This window comes from Pinus tabuliformis, chromosome 9 (genome assembly GCF_031772625.1).
Source record: "Pinus tabuliformis cultivar Carrire ecotype Pingquan chromosome 9, CPIR1, whole genome shotgun sequence".
In the NCBI taxonomy this organism is placed as follows: domain Eukaryota; kingdom Viridiplantae; phylum Streptophyta; class Pinopsida; order Pinales; family Pinaceae; genus Pinus; species Pinus tabuliformis.
In genome coordinates this window covers 236141148-236168916 of record NC_142307.1, presented here as the reverse complement: position 1 = coordinate 236168916, position 27769 = coordinate 236141148, and the positions used below count along the sequence as shown (strand labels likewise).

General features: G+C 40.1%; 1 protein-coding gene across 1 annotated transcript in view; it reads right to left on the bottom strand.

Moving 5' to 3' along the window:
* LOC149148057 (tRNA-splicing endonuclease subunit Sen2-1-like) overlaps window positions 1–27769 on the bottom strand; it is a 177722-nt gene that overhangs the window by 70557 nt on the left and 79396 nt on the right. The window contains exon 2 of the mRNA XM_089439380.1: window positions 26408–26532. Coding sequence (XP_089295506.1) covers window positions 26408–26532 — 125 coding nt within the window. The remainder of the gene's footprint in view (window positions 1–26407; window positions 26533–27769) is intronic.

The following is a 27769-nucleotide window of genomic DNA, read 5'->3' as shown; positions in this document are numbered from 1 at the left end:
ACATTTCACAACTCATGAACTAGGGACACCGAGAAGGATTTGAAGAATTATTGTTTGGGTTATATCTGAGATTGAACAAGGAGGAGTACAGACCTCGATTTGCTGATATACTAGTAACCTGTGACAGGAAATTCAGAGCTCGGATCTATGCTAGGGCTCGGAACCTTGTGAAGAGAAGCAGATCTCCTATGGCTCGGATTTGTTGGTATATTACAGTTCGGACTGCTGAACAGGCACCTGAACCTCGGACTAGTGAAATAGAGACTCAGATATGTGTTAAGTAGCCTTAGAACAGTGCCTCTGACCTGTGTTAAGAAGCATCAATCCTCGGACCAATGAAATAAGGGCTCAGACTTGTGGAGTTAAGCCTCAAAACAAATTAAAAGCCTTAGTCCAATGGTATTAAGCTTCAGAACTGTGGAGTTACACCTTGAAACTGTGATAGTAATACACCTGTGGTAATACAACCGTAGTGTGGAGGTTCGAAGGGTATATTTGTGGTAATACAACAATGGCAATACAATTGTGGAGGTCGAGAAGGGTTATACCTATTTAGGTTATCATTTGAAGAGAGTTGAAGAAGTCACTAGCATTGAAGGATCGGTTAAGGGCTACCTATGTTGAGATCAGACTGCTAACTGTAGTAGAAGGCTCAGACATATGTGAAGGCTATTGATCAGACTATACTTGGAACTGAGTTCTCAAGGTCAAGCATCATTTGAAGCAAACCTTGAAGTGAGGTATTAGGAGCTTTGAACAGTGAAAGCAATTGGAGCCTTGGGGAGTGAAGTGTTTGAGCTTTTGGAGAATGAGCATATTGAAAACCTGGAGCAGTCTTGTGGAAAGATGATTAGCTGATGAAGTAAGTCTTACATACATTTTATTTGTTAAAAAGTTGAAGGGTTGGAGCCCTAGGGGTTGGAGCCTCTAAAACAAGGTTGGAGCCTTGAGAAAAATAGGGTTGGAGCCCTAGAGGTTAGTGCCTCATAAAGCCCAAGTTGGAGCTTGGCAACGGGTTGGAGCCTTGTAAATTGAAGGGTTGGAGCCATCAACATCATTGTACTCAAACTTTTGTAAAAAGAGGATTGGTATCCTCATTTGTTCCTAATAAAATTCCTATTATTTATTTTTTGGTTATAATTATGAAGAATCTTAACTGGTAAAAATAACAATTGAAAGGAAATATTGATTCACCCCCCTCTCAGTATTTCTAACATATCTTGAGGTAAGTGCAAAGGTTTCTTCATAATCTATGCCTTCATTTTGAGAAAAAACCCTTGAAACGAATCCAGCTTTGTACTTGTCTATGCTTCCATCAATGGTGTGCTTGATCTTGTAGATCCATTTGGAAGTGACAACCAATTTGTCACTTGGTCTAGGAACGATTTCCCAAACTCCATTCTTAATGATGGATTGATATTCTTCCTGCATTGCTTTCTTCCATACTTCTTGATGAGCAGCTTCTTCAAATGTAGATGGCTCAGCTTCTATTAGTTTTGTCATGTATGCAGCATATCCAGAATATCATTTTGGTCTTTTTGTTTTCTCTAAAAGTTCCTTTCGTAGCTTCATGTCCTTCAAGAGCTTCAAAAGTAGCTTTTAACAGATTTGGCCTTTTCCTTGTGTTTGGTATCATCACAGGTTGATCAAGCTCACTTGGTCCTTCTTCTTCTTCTTCTTGATTTGTAGTAGGATTGTGTTAAGTTTAGGTATGTTCTATGCTTAGAGCAATTTATTTCAATTTTCATAGTTAGCTCAATATCTTTTCTAGATTAGCAATCACATTAGCATTAAAGTAAACTGCAGATAGAACATAAACATAAATCGCAAAAGACAAGCCAAAACAAGAGGACACGAGATGTGGCGCTAGCTAGGGACAAACCCCAATGTGGAGAAACCCTTGATCAATTCTTCTTATATGTTCTTCAATAGTTCAGCAGAGAGAGAGAGAGAGATAGTACATTTACAACTAAAGTCAACACTTTGACTTATCTAGATGAGAGCATAGATCATCTCTAAGAAGATGATACATGAGATCAGTTGAATACATGCTGCTTCAACTGATTCTCCAAGGTGACTCCTTCACCTATCATTGTGTTGCATCTCGTCATCATGTTGCGCCTCACCGTGCTGCACCCATCATCACAATGTTGCATCTCATCATGCTTCATCAATCATGACGGTACCCATCACTGTACTGCATCATGTGCCATTGCTGCACCATGTTTCCATACTGACCTATGTGTTTGTTGCACCTAGCTAGCTTGTTGTCCCTTGCTTGCTTGTTGTCCTGAGCATGCTTGTTGTCCCTGGCATGCTAGCTGTACTTGTTGCACTAAGTATCATGTTGTTGTCCCAATGTGTTATACTAGCAGCACTATGAACTTGTTATATCATATTGTTGTACCTCACCATTGTGCTGCCCCTCATTATGCTATGATACACTTCATCGTTGTACCCATCATGCTGCAACATTCATCAACATGCTGCTGCAATATATCTGTTGCTTGCAACATCATGCTGCTTCAATGTATCATCATTGTTTTCTCCATCCAAGTGATTGTACTATTATCAACACAATCCTAACATATGCTGCCTTGCTGGACAGACTTCAACGTATACCCTTCAGCACTCTTTTCCATGTCATACAAGCCGCTTTCAGACCTTTCTTCATCCATGGCTGTGACTGGGGCATGCTTGAATAGTCTTCCTTTATATCATCTGGAGGACTACAGTTAGGGAATCATAGAGCTTCTCCATAGGGCTGCGTAGGGCTCTCCATAGAGCTACGTATAGGGCAATGTAGGGCTCTCCAATAAAGTTGTGTATAGGGCAGCACAGGGCTCTCCATAGAGTTGTGTATAGGGCAGCATAGGGTTGTCCAATAGAGTTGTGTATAGGGCAGCGTAGGGCTCTCCATAGAGTTGTGTATAGGGCAGCGTAGGGCTCTCCAATAGAGCTGTGTATAGGGCAACATAGGGCTTTCCAATAGAGCTGTGTATAGGGCAGCGTAGGGCTCTCCATAGAGCTGTGTATAGGGCAGCGTAGGGCTCTCCAATAGAGTTGTGTATAGGGCAACGTAGGGCTCTCCATAGAGTTGTGTATAGGGCAGCATAGGGCTCTCCAATAGAGTTGTGTATAGGGCAGAATAGGGCTCTCCAATAGAGTGTTGTATAGGGCAGCGTAGGGCTCTCCATAGAGCTGTATATAGGGCAGCGTAGGGCTCTCCACAGAGCTGTATATAGGGCAGCGTAGGGCTCTCCATAGAGCTGTGTATAGGGCATAGAGCTGTGTATAGGGCAGCGTAGGGCTCTCCATGGAGCTGTGTATAGGGCAGCATAAGGCTCTCCAATAGAGTTGTGTATAGGGCAGCATAGGGCTCTCCATAGAGCTGTGTATAGGGCAGCGTAGGGCTCTCCATAGAGTTGTGTATAGGGCAGCGTAGGGCTTCTCTTTTAGACCAACAATTAGATCTCTCCTTGCTGCATTATGTAGGCTTCCTTAATTGCATTAAAATCTCCTCCATGATAGCGTTAAGATCTAGGACATCCTCTAGTGCAGCGTATCCTCTTTAGATCTCTCCTCCCACCAAAACCCAAAGACAAGTGGAGAGGAAGAGATCACCAAGAGGATGTGTGTCCAAATGAATTTCAAGGCACCTCTATTTATACTAAAACGTTGAGCACAAGTGGGGTTTATTTGGTTGCTGGCCAACCTTGACGAATTGTCCCATAACACAAATAAATTCATATCTCCATGAATACTTATCGGAATCAGATGATCTTTAGATCAATCCTACACCTCTCGATGAGAGGGATCCAAGAAAAATATTAGTTGCCATTAATAAGATGACCCACATGGAGTTTGGCCCTAGTTGCCAATTTTAACACTCCCTCTCAACTAGGGAGAACTCCATCCGCTGATCCATATGTCCGACTGTACTATCTCTGCCATCAGTGCCCTGCACTACTCTGCTGAGCTCTGCTCTGCTTTGCTCTGCTCTGCTGAGCTCTACTCTACTTTGCTCTGCTCTGCTCTGCTGAACCATGAAGAAGAAGAATTGATTGAGAATGTCTCATACCATTCTCTACTGACCCAAAGTAAGTTTCATCTGAAGAGAGTGTGTCATATCACTCTCACTGACCTAAAGGTAGTTTTATTGATCCCAGGTAAATATCACAAGAGAGTGTCTCATACTGATCCCAGATCAGTTTCATTGATCCCAGATCAATGCAGGTCATCCTAGCATAGGGAGTACGGTAGATACAACGATGCTTCCATCGATAGTACTACTATGGTCCCTAACCCCATTTCCCTGCTCATTGATCAGATGAGAGGTACTTCCCATGAGTCCCAGACTACATGGGTAGGATGCCTCGACAGGAGAACTAATCATCCTGTCCCACAGGAGAACGAATCATCCTGTCCAACAGTCGCCACAGGAGAACTAATCATCCTGGCCCACAGGAGAACTAATCATCCTGTCCCAAAGTCGTCACGGGGTATCACAGGGGAAGGTTGAACCTTTCACCCTATACATAGCGCACCACCAGGGGAGGGTGAGTTTCCCTGTGGTCGTATGTTGCCCCAGTAAGTAGCCCAAGCCCCCTAGAGCTACTAGAGCTGAATGCATGCAACATGCAGGACCCTTATAAGAAGGTCTCTCAACAACTCCAAGTCGTTCGGGAAAGTCACAGATTTGACCTTTCCCCGAGGCTTTAACAAAATGTCTGCGACCTGTACATCAATCTCAATGCGATGGAGCCTCCTCGCTCATCGACTTACCATATCCCAGATAAGGTAGTATCTGATGTCTATCTGCTAGAGCAATCATCGAATACGAGATTCCTCAACAACAAAATCCCCCCCTAGTTGTCACAGAGGATCACGGTGGTATTCATCATATGTAGAAACAGCTCACTAAAGAGCTTCCACAAGTAGACAGCTTCATAGGAGATCATACTCGTAGCTATGTATTCGGTCTCGGCGGTGCTTATAGCAACTGACTTCTGCTTCCTACTCATCCATGATACCGAAGCAGAACCCAAAGAGAACCATCATTGAGAAGTGCTCTAGTGATCCTCCACACTGCCTGCCCAATCAGCATTCAAATAATCATGCAACTTCATATTTCCGGCAGTGTATCTCAATCCATGAGAGATTGCGCCCAGAAGATATCTCAGAATATTCTTGGCACCAATCCAGCGAGGCTCGCCGCTCAACCAAATATGAGCTCACCATGCTAACTACAAAACATATGTCCGAACGGAAGTTCACCAAGAACATCAATGCAAATGAGTTTATGAAACCCAGAGGCATTTCCCAAATCCGGTCCAGCATCATCACCATATAACTTCTGAAAGTTAGGATCCTCGAGGTAGTCACGGGCTTGCAGTTTACCATTCCACATCCAAAATCTAACTCCCTCTTATTTCTGCAAGTGAGAGGGTCTACACCTGTCTGAAATAGGTCATCCTGAGAAGGTGCTAGTATGAGAGGTCTATCATCCACAACCTTCAAACAATGGTTTGGATCGACTTCACTCTTAGTGAATCTCAGCTTCATCTGACAACTATCAATCCTCTCATATCAAACCCGGGGTGATCTGCTTCAAGCCATAGAGGGCTTTCTTCCACCGGCACACATGAGATTCCTGATCATGAATCTCAAACCCCTCGAGTTGTTCCAAACCTGTGGACCTGCTACATGAGGGGAATGGTCCCCTTGTAAGATTTTCCCTTCAATACATCTCAGACATGTACCTTCATGCTCCTTTGGAATTCAAGCATCCCTGTGATCATCTATCTTACAGACCTTCGGTGCTATGTGTCAACTGACATGGTCCCCAATGGACTTCCTGCCAACCCTGAACTCAAAGATAAAAGCATCTTTGAAAATTCTATTTCCAAACACGTACCTTTCCATCGATGAATGCCACCCTGAAACCTTTTGACTTCCATTGCCGAAATGGACGCCAGGTTCTTCTTGCGATCAGGTACATAAAAGAGATTCTTGTAAATGAATCGAGTTACCCACATTCAATTGAGGGGTAACATTCCCTACACCCTTTCCGGGATAGGTGGCATCGACTCCAAGTATAATCCCACGGTTGTTTCCATCTCTACCAAATTCGAGAGAGCACCCTTCTATCCGATGAGGTGCCTTGAAGCACTACAATCAATAAGCCAAATTCCCAAAGAATCTGAAGGAGAGGGCCAATACAAGATAACGCTTCTTTATCTTATCAGAAACAACATTTGATTCTTCATACCTGGGGTTCCTTTCTTTCTCTAAAGAGTCGGTCGTTTCCTTGATGACTTGCATTACCTGTCATTCCTCTGATCATTGAAGATGTCCTTGGAATGATTGTTATCATCATCAAGTGATGTGTCCCTGCCATTTAGACACTCCTTTGCATAATGGCCGAACTTATTGCAACCAAGGCATCTGCCTTTCCTTCCACCCTTAGATCCGGACTTCCCAATGAAGTGATCTTTAGGTAGGCCATCAGAAGCTTCCGCTGCGCTATTCTGATAATATTCTCTGCTTCGATTTCACCCTTGGTGAATTTGAAGAGGGATAAGGAATCCACTGATCCTTTTGTCCTTTTCCAACTGTCTTCGGTGATTGCTCTTTCACTCTTGCTTGGGCTTTGTCTTCACCTCAGCTTTGATACCATGTTAAGTTTAGGTATGTTCTATGCTTAGAGAAATTTATTTCAATTTTCATAGTTAGCTCAATATCTTTTCCAGATTAGCAATCACATCAGCATTAAAGTAAACTGCAGATAGAACATAAACATAAATCGCAGAAGACAAGCCAAGACAAGAGGACACAAGATGTGGCGCTAGCCAAGGACAAACCCTAATGTGGGGAAACCCTTGATCAATTCTTCTTATATGTTCTTCAATAGTTCAGCAGAGAGAGAGAGAGAGAGAGAGAGAGAGAGATAGTACATTTACAACTGAAGTCAACACTTTGACTTATCTAGATGAGAGCATAGATCATCTCTAAGAAGATGATACATGAGATCAGTTGAAGACATGCTGCTTCAACTGATTCTCCAAGGTGACTCCTTCACCTATCATCGTGTTGCATCTCGTCATCATGTTGCGCCTCACCGTGCTACACCATGCTGCACCCATCATCACAATGCTGCATCTCATCATGCTTCATCAATCATGACGGTACCCATCACTGTACTGCATCATGTGCCATTGCTGCACCATGTTGCCATACTGACCTATGTGTTTGCTGCACCTAGCTAGCTTGTTGTCCCTTGCTTGCTTGTTGTCCCGAGCATGCTTGTTGTCCCTGGCATGCTAGTTGTACTTGCTGCACTAAGTATCATGTTGTTGTCCCAATGTGTTATACTAGCAGCACTATGAACTTGCTATATCATACTGTTGTACCTCACCATTGTACTGCCCCTCATTATGCTATGAAACACTTCATCGTTGTACCCATCATGCCGCAGCATTCATCAACATGCTGCTGCAATATATCTGCTGCTTGCAACATCATGCTGCTGCAATATATCTGTTGCTTGCAACATCATGCTGCTTCAATGTATCATCATTGTTTTCTCCATCCAAGTGACTGTACTATTATCAACACAGTCCTAACATATGCTGCCTTGCTGGACAGACTTCAACGTATACCCTTCAGCACTCTTCTCCATGTCATACAAGTCGCTTTCAGACCTTCCTTCCTCCATGGCTGTGACTGGGGCATGCTTGAATAGTCTTCCTTTATATCACCTAGAGGACTGCAGTTAGGGCAGCATAGAGCTTCTCCATAGGGTTGCGTATAGGGCAGCGTAGGGCTCTCCATAGAGTTGCGTATAGGGCAGCATAGGGCTCTCCAATAGAGCTGTGTATAGGGCAGCCTAGGGCTCTCCATAGAGTTGTGTATAGGGCAGCATAGGGCTCTCCATAGAGTTGTGTATAGGGCAGCATAGGGCTCTCCAATAGAGCTGTGTATAGGGCAGCGTAGGGCTCTCCAATAGAGCTGTGTATAGGGCAGCGTAGGGCTCTCCATAGAGCTGTGTATAGGGCAGCGTAGGGCTCTCCAATAGAGCTGTGTATAGGGCAGCGTAGGGCTCTCCATAGAGCTGTGTATAGGGCAGCATAGGGCTTCTCTTTTAGACCAGCAATTAGATCTCTCCTTGCTGCATTATGTAGGCTTCCTTCACTGCGTTAAAATCTCCTCCATGATAGCGTTAGGATCTAGGGCATCCTCTAGGGCAGTGTATCCTCTTTAGATCTCTCCTCCCACCAAAACCCAAAGACAAGTGGAGAGGAAGAGATCACCAAGAGGATGTGTGTCCAAATGACTTTCAAGGCACCTCTATTTATACTAAAACATTGAGCACAAGTGGGGTTTATTTGGTTGTTGGCCGACCTTGACGAATTGTCCCATAACACAAATAAATTCATATCTCCATGAATATTTATTGGAACCGGATGATCTTTAGATCTATCCTACACCTCTCGATGAGAGGGATACAAGAAAAATATCAGCTGCCATTGATAAGATGACCCACATGGAGTTTGGCCCTAGTTGCCAATTTTAACAAATTGTCGTGGTGTTCTTCTTCTTCGAATAGTGGTATGTCTTCGTCATTGGAATCAATAGGAATATCTTTAGATACTTTTTAGGCATGATTTTCTTCAAATATAACGTCCCTGCTTACTTCAATATGTCTTCCTTAATATAGATTCTATATGCCTTTGAAGAAACACTGTAGCCAACGAAGATTCCTTTAATGCTTGTAGAATCTAGCTTCTTTTGTTTGTCTTTTGGAACATGGATGTATGCAGGACATCCAAAGATTCAGAGATGGTCGACACATGGCTTCTTTCCTGAGAACGCTTCTTCGGGTGTTATATTTTCAAGAATTCTATGAGGACTTCTATTTTGAATATATACAATTGTCATAACTGCTTCTCCCCACAAAAACTTTGGTAGATCTTGATCAAATATCATAGTTCATATACATTCTTCAATTCTTCTATTTTTCCTTTCTGCAACTCCATTATGTTCGAGATTCTAGGCAACAATGAGCTCCCTCTTAATGCCTACTTCTTTACAATATGCATTTAGTTCTTTTGAAGTGTATTCTGAGTTCTCCACCATTGTCGGATCTCAAAGTCTTTATCTTTCTTTTGGTTAAAGTTTCCACTTCAAATCTAGATTCCTTAAACTTTTCAAATACTTCATTATTTGTCTTGAGGAGGTTGAGCCATGTCTTTCTAGAGTGATCATCAATGAAGGTCACAGTAAAGATGACCTCCAAGAGATTTATGATACATAGGCCCACACACATCTGAATGAATGAGGTATAATATCTCCTTAGACCTAGTTTCACTGTTTGTAAAGGGTTTCCTTGTATTCTTTCCCAAAGCACATCCCTTGTATACTCCTTCACGATCCCCTTTGATGTTGGGGATGCCATCAACCAATTGATTGAGAGAGGGAATAGCCTTATAATGTAAATGTCCATATCTTCTATGCCATAGCTCAATGGGATTGATTTCCATGTGAACTAGGGCTTGAGGAGACGATGTTATGACTCTATATAGACTTCCTTCACGTACTCCAATAATCCTAGCTTTATCAATGCTTGAATCCTTTCCCCAAACCAGAACCTTTCCATCTATAAAAGCAATTGTATCCCCTTTATCTTCTAAGGAAGAAATTGAAAGTAAATTCTTTTTCAAACCTGGAACATAGACTATATTGTTGAGATGCAGCTTTGCTCCATTTTCCAACTTCAAAGAAGTTGATCCTAGGCCCTTAACAACATAACTTTTGTTGTCTCCCAATTCCACTGCATGAGAAGATGGTTCCTTTGATAAGGTGTGAAGTTGTTTACTTTCACCAGTCATGTGCCTTGATGCTCCACTATCAATAATCCAAGCATTGTCATCATTGAGTCATCATGTAAGTGCAATCAAGAACCCTTTGCTTTTAACCTTCTTGAATAAGTTGTAGATGATTATTTTGATCCATCTTCCTCTGATATTGATTCCCATCCTTAAATATTCCATCATAGAGTAATTAACCTTTCCTTCCAAGCCAACTAAGTGATTTTCAATCTTTCTTGACCTTAGCGATGATATCATGTTGAGAAATAAATGCTAGGAGAATTAGGTTTATGATTTCTCTTTCTTGATAATTACTTGTGAGTTATGTTGGCTTCTTTTACTTCTTTATAGTATTATCTTTCATCAAGCAATTACCAAATTAAGGGTGTATGAAGATCACAAAAACAAGAGACACAAAATGCAGGCACTCATCCAGGGCAAAACCCCTATCTAGGGGAAAACCCAATCAAATTTCTTCCTTCAGTAGTATTCACGAGATTATCCAAGACTCTTTGACCTAGACACGAACTTCCTCCAATTACCAAGTCATCCCTTCCTTCCAGCAACTTCGATCCAAATCTTTGACCTTGCAACAGCAACACTTTGACCTATGCAAGAACAGAGTTTTGAACTATGCAACAAAATTTTCAACCTAGGCAGCAGAAGAATCTGACCCTAGCAACAGAATCTTCGACCCAGTAATTTCACATAAAAAACAGAGAGATGGCCCAAACTCAATATAAATCCTAGAAGTCCTCAATGGGGACTTTGACCTAAAACATGTTAAAATTGGCAACTAGGGCCAAACTCCATGTGGGTCATATTATTTATGGCAGCTGATATTTTTATTGGATCCCTCTCATTGAGAGGTGTAGGATTGATCTAAATATCATCCGATTCCAATAAGTATTTATGAATTTATGAATTTATTTATGTTATGGACAAATTGTTAAGTCGGCCAGCAACTTATGTAGGCTCAGAAGCCCAACAGTGATGTCTATTCAACCTGTACGTTTTAGTATAAATAGAAAAGGACTTCAAGTCACTTCTACACACACTTGGATCTCTTCCTCTCTCTACTTGTCTTTGGGTTTTAGTAGGAGGAGAGATCCTAAGGAAAAGCCGGAAAAGCCGGAACTGCCAGAAAAGCTGAAACTACCGGAAAAGTCGGAAACGCTGGAAAAGCCGAAAAAGCCGGAAAAGCCGAAAAGCCAGAAAAACCATAAAAGCCGAAAATGTTGGAACTATCGAAACTGCTAGAAAAGCCGGAACTGTTGGAAAATCCGGAACTATCGGGCACTGCCGAAACAGCCGAAGCATCTGTCTCCGAAGGAAGGCAGCATGATGTATGAGATCATGGGCAGCATAATAAGCAGCATGATGATATGAGCATGGGTAGCATAATGATGCATGATGATATGAGCATGGGCAGCATAATGATGAATGAGATCATGAGCATGGGCAGCTTCATGATGAATAAGACCATGGAAGATGCAGCATGATGAGCAGCATGAAGATGAGAGTAGCTCAGTCATCAAGGTTCAACACATGTGACAGTACAGCGAGGTGTCACACGGTAATGTGCAACAAATAGACGAGATGCAGCACTATGATAGGTGAATGAGTCACCTTAGAGATTCAGTTGAAGCAATATGTCTTCAACTGATCTCATGCCGATATCAAAAGTCAAAGTGATTGACTTTTATTGTAAATGTACTATCTCTCTCACTTTCTCTGCTGAACTTTGAAGAACATAAAAGAAGAATTGATCAAGGGTTCCCCCACATTGGGGTTTGTCCCTGGCTAGCACCACATCTTGTGTCCTCTTGTCTTGGCTTTTCTTCTGCGATTTATATTTATGTTCTATCTGCAGTTTACTTTATGCTAATGTGATTGCTAATGTGGAAAAGAAATTAAAATAAATTGCTCTAGCATAGAACATACCTAAAATTAACATGGAATCAAGGCTGAGGTGAAGACAATACCCAAGCAAGAGTGAAAGAGAAATCACCAAAGACAATAGGGACAAGACAAAAGGATCAATGGGTTCCACATCTCTCTTCTAAGTTCACAAAGGGTGAAGTCGAAGCAAAACATATTATCAAAATGGCGTAGCGGAAGTTTCTGATGGCCCATCTAAAGATCACTTCATTGGGAAGTTCGGATCTAAGGGTGGAAGGAAAGGCGGATGCCTTGGTTGCAATAAGTTCAGCCATTATGTGAAGGAGTGTCCGAAGGTAATGCAGGTCATCAAGGAAATGGTCGAATCTTCAAAGAAAGCAAGGAACCTCGAATCACTTTTATATACCTGATCGCAAGAAGAACCTGGTGTCCATCTCGGAAATGGAAGTCAAAGGTCAGGGTGGCACTCATCGATGGAAAGGTACGTGCTTGGAAATAGAATTTTCAAAGATGTTTTTGAGTTTAGGGTTGTATCAAATTGCAGGAAGTCCACTGGGGACCATGTCCATTGTCACATAGCACCAAAGGTCTGTGAGTCAGATGATGACAAGGATGCCTGAATTCAAAAGGAGCATGAAAGTACATGTCTGAGATGTACCAAAGGAAAATCTTACAAGGGGACCACTCCCCTCATGTAGCAGGTCCACGAGTTTGGAACAACCCGTGGAGTTTGAGATTCATGAACGGGAATTTCATGTATGCAGGTGGAAGAAAGCCCTCTATGGCTTGAAGCAAAACACCCCGGGCATAGTATGAGAGGATCAATAGCTGTCTGATAACGCTGAGATTCACTAGGAGTGAAACGGATCCAAACCATCTGAAGGTTGTGGATGATAGACCTCTCATACCCGCACCTTATGAGGACGATCTACTTCTAACAGGTGCAAACCCTCTCATTTGCAGAAGTAAGAGGGAGTTGGATTCCAGCTGTGGAATGGTGAACTGCAAGCCTGTGACTACCTCGAGGATCTTAACTTTCAGAAGTTATATGGTAGTGATGTCGGACCAGATTTGGGAAATGCCTCTGAATCTCATAAACTCATTCGCGTTGATGTTCTTGGTGAACTTCCGTCCGGACATATGTTTTGCAGTTAGCATGGTGAGATCATATTTGGTTGAACCTCACTGAATTTGTGCCAAGAATCTTCTGAGATGTCTTCGGGGCACAATCTCTCATGGATTGAGATACACTGCCGGAAATATGAAACTGCATGATTATTCGAATGCTGATTAGGTAGGCAGTGTGGAGGATCACTAGAGCACTTCCCAATGCTGGTTCTCTTTGGATTCTGCTTTGATATCATGGATGAGTAGGAAGCAGAAGTTGGTTGTTATAAGCACCGTCGAGACCAGATACATAACTACAAGTATGATCTCGTATGAAGCTGCCTGGTTGGGGAAACTCTTCAGTGAGTTGTTTGTACACATGACGAATACCATTGCGATTCTCTGTAACAACCAGATGTGGGATTCTCGTTTATTGAGGAATCTCGTATTCGACGATTGCTCCAGCAGATAGACATCAGATACTACCTTATCTGGGATATGGTAAGTCTATGAGCAAGGAAGCTCCATCGCTATGAGATGATGTACAAGTCGCTACACTTTGTCTAAGCCCAGGGGAAAGATCAAATCTGTGATTTTCCTGAACGACTTGGACTCGTCAAGAGACCCTTGTACAAGGGTCTTGCATGTTGTATACATTGAGCTCTGGGAGCTCTAGGGGCTTGTGGTTCTTACTAGAACAACATACGACCACAGGGTGACTCACCCTCCCCTGGTGATGCGCATTGTGACAGGATGATTCGCTCTCCTATGGACAAGATGATTCGCTCTCTTATGGGACAAGAAGATTTGCTCTCTTGTGGGATAGGATGATTCACTCTCCTGTGGACAGGATGATTCACTCTCCTGTGAACAAGATGATTCGCTCTCTTGTGGGACAAGATGATTTTCTCTCCTGTGTAGCAGGATGATTAATTCTCCTGTGAGGTCTGGATGATGTGTTCTCCATGACGATTGTGTAGCAGGATGATTAATTCTCCTGTGAGGTCTGGATGATGTGTTCTCCATGACGATTGTGTAGCAGGATGATTAGTTCTCCTGTGAGGTCTGGATGATGTGTTCTCCATGACGATTGTGTAGCAGGATGATTAGTTCTCCTGTGAGGCCTGGATGATGTGTTCTCCATGGCGATTGTGTAGCAGGATGATTAGTTCTCCTGTGAGGACAGGATTGATTAAGTTCTCCTGTCGAGGCATCCTACCCATGCAGTCTGGGACTCATGGGAAGTACCTCTCATCTGATCAATGAGCAGGGAAATGAGGATAGGGACCATAGTAGTACTGATGGACGCATCGTTGTATCTACCAGACTCCCTATGCTAGGATGAACTTCATTGATCTAGGATCAATGATACTGGTCTGGGACCAGTGGGAGTTGTACCCACTATGACACTGACTTCAGGTCGGTTGAGGATTGGTCTGGGACCAGTGGTACATACTCTGAGACTAACTTCAAGTCAGTAGAGTACTGGTCTGGGACCAGTGGTAGGAGTTGTACCTACTATGAAACTGACTTCGGGTTGGTTGAGGACTGGTCTGGGACCAGCAGTACACACTCTGAGACTAACTTCAGGTCAGTGGAGAATGGTATGACACATTCTCGATCAATTCCTCTTCTTCATGGTTCAGTAGAGCTAAGTTGAGCAGAGCTGAGCCAGCAGCGCTGAGCGGAGTAGAGCAGAGCCAGCAGAGCAGAGAAGAGCCAGCAGAGCAAATAAAAGCCAACAGAGCTTAGCAAAGCCAACAGAGCTGACCAGAGCTAGCAGAGTTGAGCATAACAGTGCAGGGCACTGATAGCAGAGATAGTATAGTTGGACATATGGATTAGTGGATGGAGTTCTCCCTAGTTGAGAGGGAGTGTTAAAATTGGCAACTAGGGCCAAACTCCATGTGGGTCATATTATTTATGGCAGCTGATATTTTTATTGGATCCCTCTCATTGAGAGGTGTAGGATTGATCTAAAGATCATCCGATTCCAATAAGTATTTATGAAGTTATGAATTTATTTATGTTATGGACAAATTGTTAAGTCGGCCAGCAACTTATGTAGGCTCAGAAGCCCAACAGTCATGTCTATTCAACCTCTACGTTTTAGTATAAATAGAAGAGGACTTCAAGTCATTTCTACACACACTTGGATCTCTTCCTCTCTCTACTTGTCGTTGGGTTTTAGTAGGAGGAGAGATCCTTAGGAAAAGTCGGAACTGCCGGAAAAGCCGGAATAGCCGGAACTGCCGGAAAAGCCGGAACTGCCGGAAAACCCGAAAACGCCGGAAATACCGGAAAAGCCGGAACTATCGGAACTGCCGGAAAATCTGGAACTACCGGAACTACCTAAACAGCCAGAGCATCTGTCTCCGAAGAAAGGCAACATGATGTATGAGATCATGGGCAGCATAATAAGTAGCATGACGATATGAGCATGGGCAGCATAATGATGCATGATGATATGAGCATGGGCAGCATAATGATGAATGAGATCATGAGCATGGGCAGCTTCATGATGAATAAGACCATGGAAGATGCAGCATGATGAGCAGCATGAAGATGAGAGCAGCTCAGTCATCAAGGTTCAACACATGTGACAGTACAGCAAGGTGTCGCACGGTAATATGCAGCAAATAGACGAGATGCAGCACTATGATAGGTGAATGAGTCACCTTAGAGATTCAGTTGAAGTAATATGTCTTCAACTGATCTCATGTCGATATCAAAAGTCAAAGTGATTGACTTCTATTGTAAATGTATTATCTCTCTCACTTTCTCTGCTGAACTTTGAAGAACATAAAAGAAGAATTGATCAAGGGTTTCCCCACATTGGGGTTTGTCCCTGGCTAGCGCCACATCTTGTGTCCTCTTGTCTTGGCTTGTCTTCTGCGATTTATATTTATGTTCTATCTGCAGTTTACTTTATGCTGATGTGATTGCTAATGTGGAAAAGAAATTGAAATAAATTGCTCTATCATAGAACATACCTAAAATTAACAAAACATGATGACCCAAGCATTAAACCCATGCTTTAATAAGTCATAATAATAATAATAATTCCTTTTATTTTCTTTTGATAAATACATTTCATTATGACTCAAATACAATTAGGAAGACCGAACTTAGTTATAATTTTCAACATCATCTTGCTGCCATCAGGAACAAATCATATAGGATGAACCTCAATCCATCAATCCAAGTCTTAGGTACAATATTTTATTCGCAAGCATGAGACTCCTTCATGACCCTCAAAGCCTTGAGGTGGTCCCATGTACACTTATTTCTCAAAAACGACCTCTACATGCATCTGAAATAATCTCATAACTGAAGCAACAATAATTCTAACTGAAATGTAGTTGTCAATTGGAGCAAATGTCTTTTCATAATCCTCTCCCTCTTACTGGGAGAACTCTCTAGTCTCAAATCTCGCTCTATTTTTCCAGTTTATGGTTGAGTTGAGGCATGTACATTAGGTTGCAGTGAAGCATGTGTTGAGGTACCTACGTTGTACAGTTGGATATGGCCTGAGATATGTCTCAAGTGGTGAAGTGAGACTGTTGGTATATACTGATTATAATTTATGACTGGGTGGGGAGTGCAATGGACAAAAAGAGCACCTCAATATGTTGCTTTAGCTTGGAATCAGTTATGATATCCTGGTTTAGCAAGAAGCAGACTTTTGTCACACTCAAAACAGTAGAAGCGAAGTATATCACAACCAATGTTGCGAGTTGTGAATCAGTGTGGCTTCGGAAGCTTCTTGCAGGACTTTGATCAAGCGCTAGAGATGACCTTGATACATTGTGATAATCAAAGTTGTGTCAAGCTTTCAGAGAATCCAATATTTCATGACAATTCAAAGCACATTGGGATCAAATATCGCTTCATTCGAGACAAGTGCAAAGGGAGCATTGAAGCTCGAGTACATATCCACAGACAAGCAAACTATGGACATTCTCACCAAGCCTCTGTCTAGGGGGTAGTTTGTATACCATGATGCAGAATGTCTCCTTCTCTAAGAGGGAGTGTTGATGTTTATGTAGTTTGTAGCACCAGGCAAACATTGTCCCACGAGGTCATGTTGATTTGACTAGGGGAGAATGATACATTCACCCATGGGGCCATGCTGATTTGGTTAGGTGTGAATGGCTTGGGGCAGTGTTTCTCCTATTAGCTTTGGTGCCTAGCTCAGAGAGATTGGCCCATGGCATTCACATTGCCTGCTCCGAGATGGATTGATCTATTTTTTACAGAGCAAGTTTGATTTGTTTATTTAATGGGGGTTTTCACCCACCAGTGGAATAAACGATTCTAGTCTAATGTTGAGTTGTAATATAGGCTCAATAAGAAAAGGGGTTTCTTGAGACGAGGGACTTCTTAATGGGTTTCTACTAAACATTAGAGCTCTATATAAATATACATGCATGTGAGGAGACATTGCATCAACATAGCAAGCTCATTCATATATTGTGTAGTGCAGGAGAAATTTCAGCTATGGAGAAATCTATTTTGGAGTTTCATCATTTCATTCTTCTTCATTATTTCACTTTTGCTCTTAGAGATCGCACATGAGGGTTTGACCGAGTTTGACCAACATTCATACAATCACATGTGTGAGGGTTTGACCGAGTTTGACTAGCGTCCATATAGTTGCACGTTTGACCATAGTTTGACCAGCATCAGTATAACCACAAATGTGATGGTTCGACCATAGTTTAACCAACATCGACTGCAATTTGACCAGTGTTGACCACAGTTTGACCAACATTGACCAACAACAATTTGAGCAAGTTTGACTAGTGATTTGACTTGTGATGTTGAGTCAGATTTCTAGAAAAAATATTATTTGTAAACCTTGTTGAAAAGACAATTTCCCCTCAAGAAAAGTTGTTGGTTTTTCTCTTGGATTGGGTTTCCAAGGGTAAAAAGATAGTGTCTATTGTGCATGCCTATCTTTCTACAATCTCTATTATTTCCATTGCATTTATAGTTGAGATTTTCTAGGTGTATTAAATGATAACAGTGGCATGAAAAAACACAACTTGAAAATTCATTAGGAAATAATTATCAGATCGGAAAATTGTATTCTACTGCACATGGTATAGAATTTCAAGAAACAAATCATTCTTGCTTCACATCCAAGTCATTAAACTATCTGCAATACCATCATTTAGAAGATATGGGGATAAGTCACTTTGGGTATGCACATTTCGATCATGTGCCCAAGGCATCTCACTTGTACCATATAAAGGCAACTCGAATGGTCACTATTACCCACCATATTGCACAAGGGTTGCACATGCGGTTTCGATCACCCTTAGTCTCCTCTCTTCCCAACTCTGCCTTATGTTTAGTTTAATAGGAGATACCACCTTTATCACCATGATACAAAAACTTACATGGACTTCCTTTTATAAACTGCACAATTTATACCTTAATAAACTAACATATGTTCAAGAAAATTAAAAGGTTACTTTATCCTAAATGTTGTGATCCCTTTTTATTCATTCAAACCCATAATTCAATTTCCATATGCTTTAAAAGGCACATATGTTGAGAAGGGATTATAGTACGAGTAAAGAGTGGGGGGTCATTTTCATATTAATCGAAAGCTTTGAGTATATGAAGAGGTCGTCAAACAAAATACATAAGGATTGGGAGCCGACTTTATTATAGTAAGGCGTAGTGAGTCGAGCTTCCCATACAGCGACCCTCCTTTGCAAGCAAAGTCCATGATTTAGATATATATATTATAATATTATATATGTTGGGGGCCTTCTCAAGTTATAACAAAATATATATATATATATATATATATATATATATATATATATATATATGCTTAAAGGGGGACCGGGACCGGGACTGGGACCATCGAGGGGGTGTCCGTGTTACACAATATATTTGAAGAGGGTCCTTGAATCAACCTTGCTCACATGGAACCACCCTCAACCACAGTCCACGAATTATGAAAGGAATGTACTTTATTATGTGAACCACCTTCATAGCTCAGCCCACATTCAAGATATATATGAAGTTGTGGGATTATCCTTCTCCTTAAGCGGAGGTGTAAACCATATGAAAGAGGTGTCATATAGAATTCAAACTATTTACTCAATCATCCCTTTATCACATGGTTCGACTTGACCCTTTACCTCATCAAATTAAATCGATCTCTGTTATGAAGCTACCATCTTAAAACCACTACATGTATTCATAACATATAGAATCATTGTTGAGTCGAATTTATGACAAAATGGTGCATCAAGCTTGAATGATGTTGAAGAATCTAGGGCATCTAGGTTATGATGAGATTCTTCTGACAATGATAACTATTTGTGAGGTAATTTTTACTTTTTCTTATTAGCACAATCTTCTCTTATTATTATTAGAGTGTGTTCTCTTACTTCATCAAATAGTTACCAAAACAAAAGAGACAAGAACACAAGATGTTGGCTCTCAACTAGGGCAAAACCTCTCTTTCATAGAGAGGAAAACCCTTCTGCAAATTTCTCTTATTGAAGCTTCAATTGACAAATGCCAAACACTAGACCCTTGACAAGTAGATCCTCCAAGCACAAGACACAGTCTCTCTTTCTTTTGTCCTTTAATTGATGCCTCCTTCTGCATTGCACCCTGGCCTCTTCCTTCGCTCTTCTTCCAGCAACTGATGGAACTTTCTGCAAAAACCGTAGGTCTCCTTAGAGACCTCTATTTTGGTGTCTTACTTTCCTTCTCAACCTTGCTTGGCAATCTTCTATCTCCTTGATACTTAGACTAGAGAATGAGGCTTTTCTTGAGATATATCTTCACGTTAGAGGTTGATCCTCTTAACCCTACTGCAGCTTTGATTTCTTCGCACATGTGGCTGATCTAGGGTTTGAAATAGACTCTTTTACTTGCTCTCTTTCTTTGCTTTAGGTGGGACGTACTTCGCTTGAGATGAAGGCCTATTAGGAGCCTCTTCTTAGCCCAATCGAACTCTATTATGTTGTTGCACTTGTGGATCTAATGTGACCGCAGAAATAACCTTCTTTCTTCGCATGTGTGACAAAAGTTGGCCCCAAAACAGTCCTCCAAAACTCGGATTCCTTTCTCCTTCTACGCTGACCTAGAAGCACCTTCTTGCTCTTTTTCACGCCTCTTTCTTGACTCTCTTTCTCACTGATTTCAGAGATCACTTGGTGGTTCACTTGTGAGGTCGAATTGCCCTATATATAGGAGTATGTCCCTCCTATTTGGGCCGACTTGAGCTAGTGAGGCCGACTTGACTTTAAAGTGAACCAAAAATTCATTCTTTGAGCCGACATGAAGAGGAGACTTGTCTTTACTTTGGAGGATCACCTTTGACATATTTCTTTGATAGATTTACATAGTGTAATATGCCCACATGGGTCTTTAACAATTACATTGACTCTTTGACTTTCCTAGAAGCACTTAAACATGTGCTTGACCTATCAAATGGGCAAGAAACCCATTCCTAATAATGACAAAAATAATAATTCCTTTTCTTTTACAAGTACAAAGATCAAAATTACATCTATGAAGACCGAACCTAGTTACACTTTCTTCAACACTCCCTCTTAACTAGGGAGGTATTCATAAATCATTACAAGGTTTTTGGACATCTTCAATTTGATGAATTCACATAAGAGAAATCGGATTGGCAATCCATCTGTTATAGCATCATAGTAACCAACATTATTTCCACAACAAGCCCTTAACTGACAACTCTATCTCTTATTAGAACAGAACACAATGTTGGTGAGACCAATGACTATAGACACCTTCATCATTGTCTCTCAAGGTACATACCCACTCGGGTGTTCACTGAGTATGACCTTCTAGGACTATTCTTGTCTTGGGTTCCCAACCCTCAAAGAATATCGGTCCTCTTGCCTACTCTTATCTTGGATGCCCTACACATCCTCAAAGAGCATCAGATGCCAGATGATTACCCAATCCTCCATTCTTTCTTCCCAAGTGAAGACAAGAATGTTGTGTCTATCTCTCCCTCTCAACTAGGGAAGATATGCCCATTCCTATAAAGGAATGTACCCAAGTTCCCTCTGACCAGGGACTTGCCCAAGCTCCCTCTTAATTAGGGACTTGTCAGAGTTCCCTTTCAACTAGGGACTCTTCTTTTCATCAACAACTTCTTTTTGTGGGTCCTTTAGCTGCTTGATCACTTTCTTTCCTTGATGTCATGAAATTCAATCGAGCTTCTTCCTTGTAGGGCATCAGCCATCGATCACTTTCCTTCTTGGTTTGTCATGTCATTCCTTTCTTCATGGAAAGTGGCCTTCTTGGTACATATCTGGAACCTTCTTCATATGGCTACTTCTTTCTCATCATGCTTCTTTCAGGAATTTCCATCCACCACATGAATGCTAGTTGTACTTGCACTTACAACTCTTGTTCTAGTAGCCCTACATGAACTCATCCAGATATTATTCAAGAAATCAAAACATAACATTAAATTAAACAGTACCTTACGAGATGGCCCTTTCATCATGACATCTTGTTGGCTTGAATCATCAGCATCCTGCATGTTCATATCTCCAAGGCCTTTCCAAGTGTCAAGGGTCCTTTGATCTTTTCCTTCCTTTGTCAGAATTCTCGTGCCTTCTTCCAGGAGATGCTTCAACAAATCTGTCGGATGTTGATTCCTAGTTTCCATGGTGTCCTTTTATCCCTGATCTCTTTTCTCATATGATTCTTTATAGGTTTCTTAGTCAACCACCTCATACTCCATATGAGGACATTTCTCATGTTGACCTTTATCAGTGTGTGAACCATGCCTTCATGCATATTCTTAATGAAAGAGATCTACCCTATTCTTGACCATGCTTCCAGAGCAATTCCCCATGCTCATTAATACAAATGATGACATGACTTAACTGAAAGACATAGATGCATACCTCATCTTAATTCTTTCCTTGATCACCTTAGCTTCCTTTGATAGCTTCCTTGATTGAGATTACCTCAATCTCCTTTGCTATCTTACATCTTTCTTTGACTACATCCATTCTTGAATCCCCATAGGTAATCCTCATCGAGGCATTTGCCTTTTCTGAAAATCATGAACCTTCTATTGAAGATTCCACCAGAGGATTCTTATAGTCCTCATCCTGCAAATGCTCCTTCGTGTTGATGATAGTGGCCTTCTAAGGTGATTCTTCTTGATCATGATCATTCCTTTATGCAATTATGAGGTCATTCAATGGCTACATCTATATGAATATCTATATCTGAGTTATCTCTACACAATGCTCCTATATTTCTGAAGATGCCATTCTCATAAATCATGCATTCTATCCTGCTGCTACATATTCCTATGATATCCATAATTTTAAAGAGAACTTATGTGAAGAAGTTGATCTCAGTCATAGTAGAGATCTGGAGGGGCTTCCTTCTTCTGCTTCTTCTCTTCTTCTTTCACTTCTTGGGTAATGTGGGCTTCTTCTCGTTTCCTCTTATTTTTGTCCTTCTTGAACTTAGGACAATCCCTCTTATAGTGTCCATATTCTTGGTAGCCAAAGCATTTGACTTTGGACATATCTCTTTTACCCTTTCTATGTGGCTCAAACTTGCTAAATTTCCCGTTTCTCTTGGCCATAGCAATAAATGCCTGCACCTTTGATCCCACATCATCTTTGGCTTTGAGTCTAGTCTCCTCAATTTTGCATAGAGACCAAAGTTCATTCAACGAGGTAGCTTCCTTCTTGGCATATATACTTGATGTGAAGTTGCCCCATTCCTCAAGTAATGCATTGAGCACTACAGTAGTCATCTCTTTGTCTGACATAACTTCTCCTAGTTACTATAGTTGGTCTCTCATCTCAGAGACCTTCATGAAGTAGGTATATATTAATTCTTCCTTGGATATCTTCATTTTATATAATTCATTACGCAACGATATCACTTCTCCAACTGTACTAACTAAGAATAGCTCCACCAGCTTATCATAAATTTCTTTAGATGTTTCAAGTTTGGAAACATAAGGAATGAGAGGGTCCTTGATGGATTCTATCAAAATCCTTTAAGCCCTTGTTTCATCCTTATTATACCTTGCTAGGGCTTGAGTTTGTTCCTTTGCAGGAACAGTGACATTCCCTTTGATGTAGTCCATAAATTCATTTTCTTTTAGAAGTAGATCAGTCCTCTTTTTCCATGCAAGGAAATTAGCAGTCCCAACCAATTTGTTGCTTTCCTTGCAAAAAGACATTTTGATATGTTCAGAAGAGGACATAAAAATACTTACTTGAGAGAGTTGTTGTGAAGAGATCTTGCAGCTTCCTTGAAAATTTGATGATTTGACTTCTTAGATCTTGGAGTTCTTCAAGATGCTTCCTTCAAGGTGCCTTATGAGAGATCAGCTTGGTGATGAAGACTTCTCAATATGTAGTTCTGGAGATCTTCATTGATAGGCCTTGATCTTGGGTGCCTTCCTTTGAAGATGAAGAATCTTTGATGGAGACTCTTCTTGGATGATCCTTCTTGTAGATGCCTTTAGATGGAAGGCTTTCTTCTTTCTTTGTTCCCAGAATGGTAGTCCTTCTTGATGGATCTAGGAGAGGAGATGGTAGTCCTTATTTTGATGGATCTGGAACCCTAGCTTGTAGATCTGATGCTTCAACCTTTGTGTTCTTGAGATTCCCTTCCTTGATGTGTCACCTTAGCTCTAATACCATGTTGAAGAATCTAGGGCATCTAGGTTATGATGAGATTCTTCTGACGATGATAACTATTTGTGAGGTATTTTTTACTTTTTTTTATTAGCACAATCTTCTCTTATTATTATTAGAGTGTGTTCTCTTACTTCATCAAACAGTTAACAAAACAAAAGACACAAGAACACAAGATGTTGGCTCTCAGCTAGGGTAAAACCTCCCTTTCCTAAAGAGGAAAACCCTTCTGTAAATTTCTCTTATCGAAGCTTCAATTGACAAATGCCAAACACTAGACCTAAGTTACCAGGATCCGGATACGGATCTATTGGATTTTTGAAAAGCCAAGATCCGGATACGAATATGTTGGATTTTTGAAAAGCCAAGATCCGGATACGGTGAGGATACGGCAAGTACAAAAATATATAATAATATTTTTTAAATTTTAGAAAAATACATTTGATGTTTAAAATCAAAACCATTCATGAATCACAACATTAGAACTAAAATTATTAGATAATTTATGAATCTTAACACTGAAATGATGAAATTTAAAAACCAACAAACAAATAAACATATAAATATTAATACCAACCTATTGATATAATTGTTAAAATAAAGTTATAACATAAAATATATATTTTTTATTTATAAAAATTAAAAAATATTTTAATTTTTAACAACCAAAAATAAAGTTATATAAGTTATGACTTATAAAAATAAAAAATTTAAAATGAAATACAAAACATACGGTTTATTAAACATAAATATATTGATTCAAAATAAATAAATTAAAATAACTTTATTATACAAATATATTAACCTCAAAATAAACTTTTTAATTAAATCAGAAATCTTTATATTGAAAGGTTATTAAAAACACTTGATGCATAATTTTATTGAAATATATATATATATATATGCAGGAAGATGGTATTAAAAAACTTCACGCGTAATCTTAATAAAATCTTTATATATATATGCCCGATGGTATTAAAAAGCTTATATATATATGCCAGACGGTATTAAAAAATATGACTTGTAAATAAATTAAAATAACTTTATTATATATATTAACATCAAAATAAACTTTTTAATTAAATCGGAAATCTTTATATTCAAAGCTTATTAAAAAAACAAATTGATTTAAAATAACTTTATTATACATATATATTAACCTCAAAATAAACTTTTCAATTAAATCAGAAATTTTTATATTGAAAGTTTATTAAAAAAACTTGATGCATAATTTTATTGAAATCTTTATCTATATATATATATATATATATATATATATATATGCGGGAAGATGGTATTAAAAAACTTCACGCTTAATCTTAATAAAATCTTTATATATATATATATATGCCAGATGGTATTAAAAAACATAACGCATAATTTTATTTAAATCTTTATATATATATATATATATATATACACGTTGGCAGATGGTCACTAACTGACCGTAAGTGGATCCTAGCGTATCCGTATCCGTACCAGTTTCGGATTCGGGGATCCGCGGTTCCACCTCTTGCCCTCAGCGGATCCGGTAACGTAGCACTAGACCATTGACAAGTAGATCCTCCAAGCACAAGACACAGTCTCTCTTTCTTTTGTCCTTTAACTGATGCCTCCTTTTGCACTGCACCCTAGCCTCTTCCTTCGCTCTTCTTTCAGCAACTGATGGCACTTTCTGCAAAAACCCTAGGTCTCCTTAGAGACCTCTATTTTGGTGTCTTCCTTTCCTTCTCAACCTTGCTTGGCAGCTTCCATCTCCTTGATACTTAGACTAGAGAATGAGGCTTTTCTTGAGATATATCTTCAAGTTAGAGGTTGATCCTCTTAACCCTACTGCAGCTCTGATTTCTTCGCACGTGTGGCTGATCTAGGGCTTGAAATAGACTCTTTTACTTGCTCTCTTTCTTCGCTTTAGGTGGGACCTACTTCGCTTGAGATGGAGGCCTATTAGGAGCCTCTTCTTAGCCCAATCGAACTCTATTATGTTGTTGCACTTGTGGATCTGATGTGACCGCAGAAATAACCTTCTTTCTTCACACGTGTGACAGAATTTGGCCCCAAAACAGTCCTCCAAAACTCGGATTCCTTTCTCTCCTTCTTCGCTGGCCTAGAAGCACCTTCTTGCTCTTTTTCGCACCTCTTTCTTGACTCTCTTTCTCGCTGATTTCAGAGATCACTTGGTGGTTCATTTGTGAGGTCGAACTGCCCTATATATAGGAGTCTGTCCCTCCTATTTGGGCTGACTTGATCTAGTGAGGCCGACTTGACTTTAAGTGCACCAAAAATTCATTCTTTGAGCTGACATGAAGAGGAGACTTGTCATTGCTTTGGAGAATCACCTTTGACATATTTCTTTGATAGATTTACATAATGTAACATGCCCACATGGGTGTTTAACAATTACATTGACTCTTTGACTTTCCTAGAAGCACTTAAACATGTGCTTGACCTATCAAATGGGCAAGAAACCCATTCTTGGCAATGACAAAGATAATAATTCCTTTTCTTTTACAAGTACAAAGATCAAAATTACATCTATGAAGACTGAACCTAGTTACACTTTCTTCAACAAATGGGAACCACTTTATTACCCCTAGCCGATCTTGCACATCCACATCCATTTGTATACATATATGAAGCTGCTCTTTTTAAACAATGTGGAGATGGCTGATAATTATGGGATTGTATGTTTATGATTCCGTTGACCTAAGTGATGGTAGCCATTGTGAAAAGAATGCAAGTGTCTCAAAAGAAGGCCCATATTTTGTGCTTTTCATTGTGCAGATAAAAAGCATAAAAATGAAATAAAATTTCAACATACATTGACAAGCATACCTCACGGGTCGAACGGCAAATCCTTAGACAGTTAAGAGAGTAACTGAGATAAAAAGCTTCTTCCATACCCAATTGAAACCATTGTAAATCAGTACTTTGTTGCTCCCCTAGTTTATATTTCATTCCTGTTGAAAAGCTGCAACAATTATCATCTTTTCAAATGTATTTTTGTCAAGCTGCAAAACTGTGCACTATCTAATGATTCTGAAAGCATGTCATTTATCGCTATTAATTATGTTTCAGTTTAGCTCTTCACAATCAACAACACCTGCCTCACGTTTGAATCTTGACTATCATTAGCCCTCTATGGCATATCCGTGCTAACTATTATACATTTTAAAAAGGAACATATTCTAAACTATCAACTACAAGCTTCAAGAATAAAATAGAAACTAAAACTTAAGAACATAAATTTACATAACTGATAAAGATGGATTGACTGCTTTCCTTACACAGACATTTTCCAGTTGTATATTCTTTAGATTCAGTTTTTTATTTCTGACTCAGAAGTTGAAGGAGGATGTTATGCCGGTGATTTAATTCATTGATTATGGCATATGCACCTTACCATCGCATTCAAATTACCAATTATGCCCAGGTGAAGATACTTCTAAGTTCTCCTCTGTGGGCTGCTTTGAAACCCAGTTACCTTACAAGGTAGCTTGTATAAATTTGTAAAGAGGACCATAATCTCTAAATTATTTGTTGGGGATGGAGTCGATATATAACTGTTTGCAGATTTCTGGGAATGCTTTCTCTATATACTGCTACTTGTCTACTTTCAATTGAATAATAAAATTTAACTTTGATAAAAATACACAAAATGTTAACAAAAGTATATTAAAAAATTTGAAGTGAATGATACAGTGTCTGGACATCTTCATTACAGCAGCAATAGAAATGGCTAGCAAGGATAAGAAAGAGCCACCCATTATAAAGCAAGAGGAGTTTTCTGATTGGCTTGTTAGAGAAGGGAAATTTATTCAACTGGGACAAATTATAAGGTACTTTGACACTGTTACCACACAATATAGCAGGGGTTCTGTAGCCGCTCAATCTAGCAGGGGTCCTAGGAGGGGCTCCAAAGGGGCAACTACTAGACCAAGTGACAACAATGGAACAAAGACCCACTGTCACCTCAGTCAATGTCCCCTGCTCTTTACGGACTTTCACTGATGGGAGGAGTCCCGGTATATGGGAAATCACTAAGAATTATATATCAATGATGGAAGGATAGTGATTTCAAGAGCCCATTCATAAGAGAGACACAGATGATAGAGCTTACTTGCTCAAGAAGCAAGGTGTAGGGTGTTAAAGAATGTAACTAGGTTTGGTCTTCATATTTGTACTCGAGTCAAATGA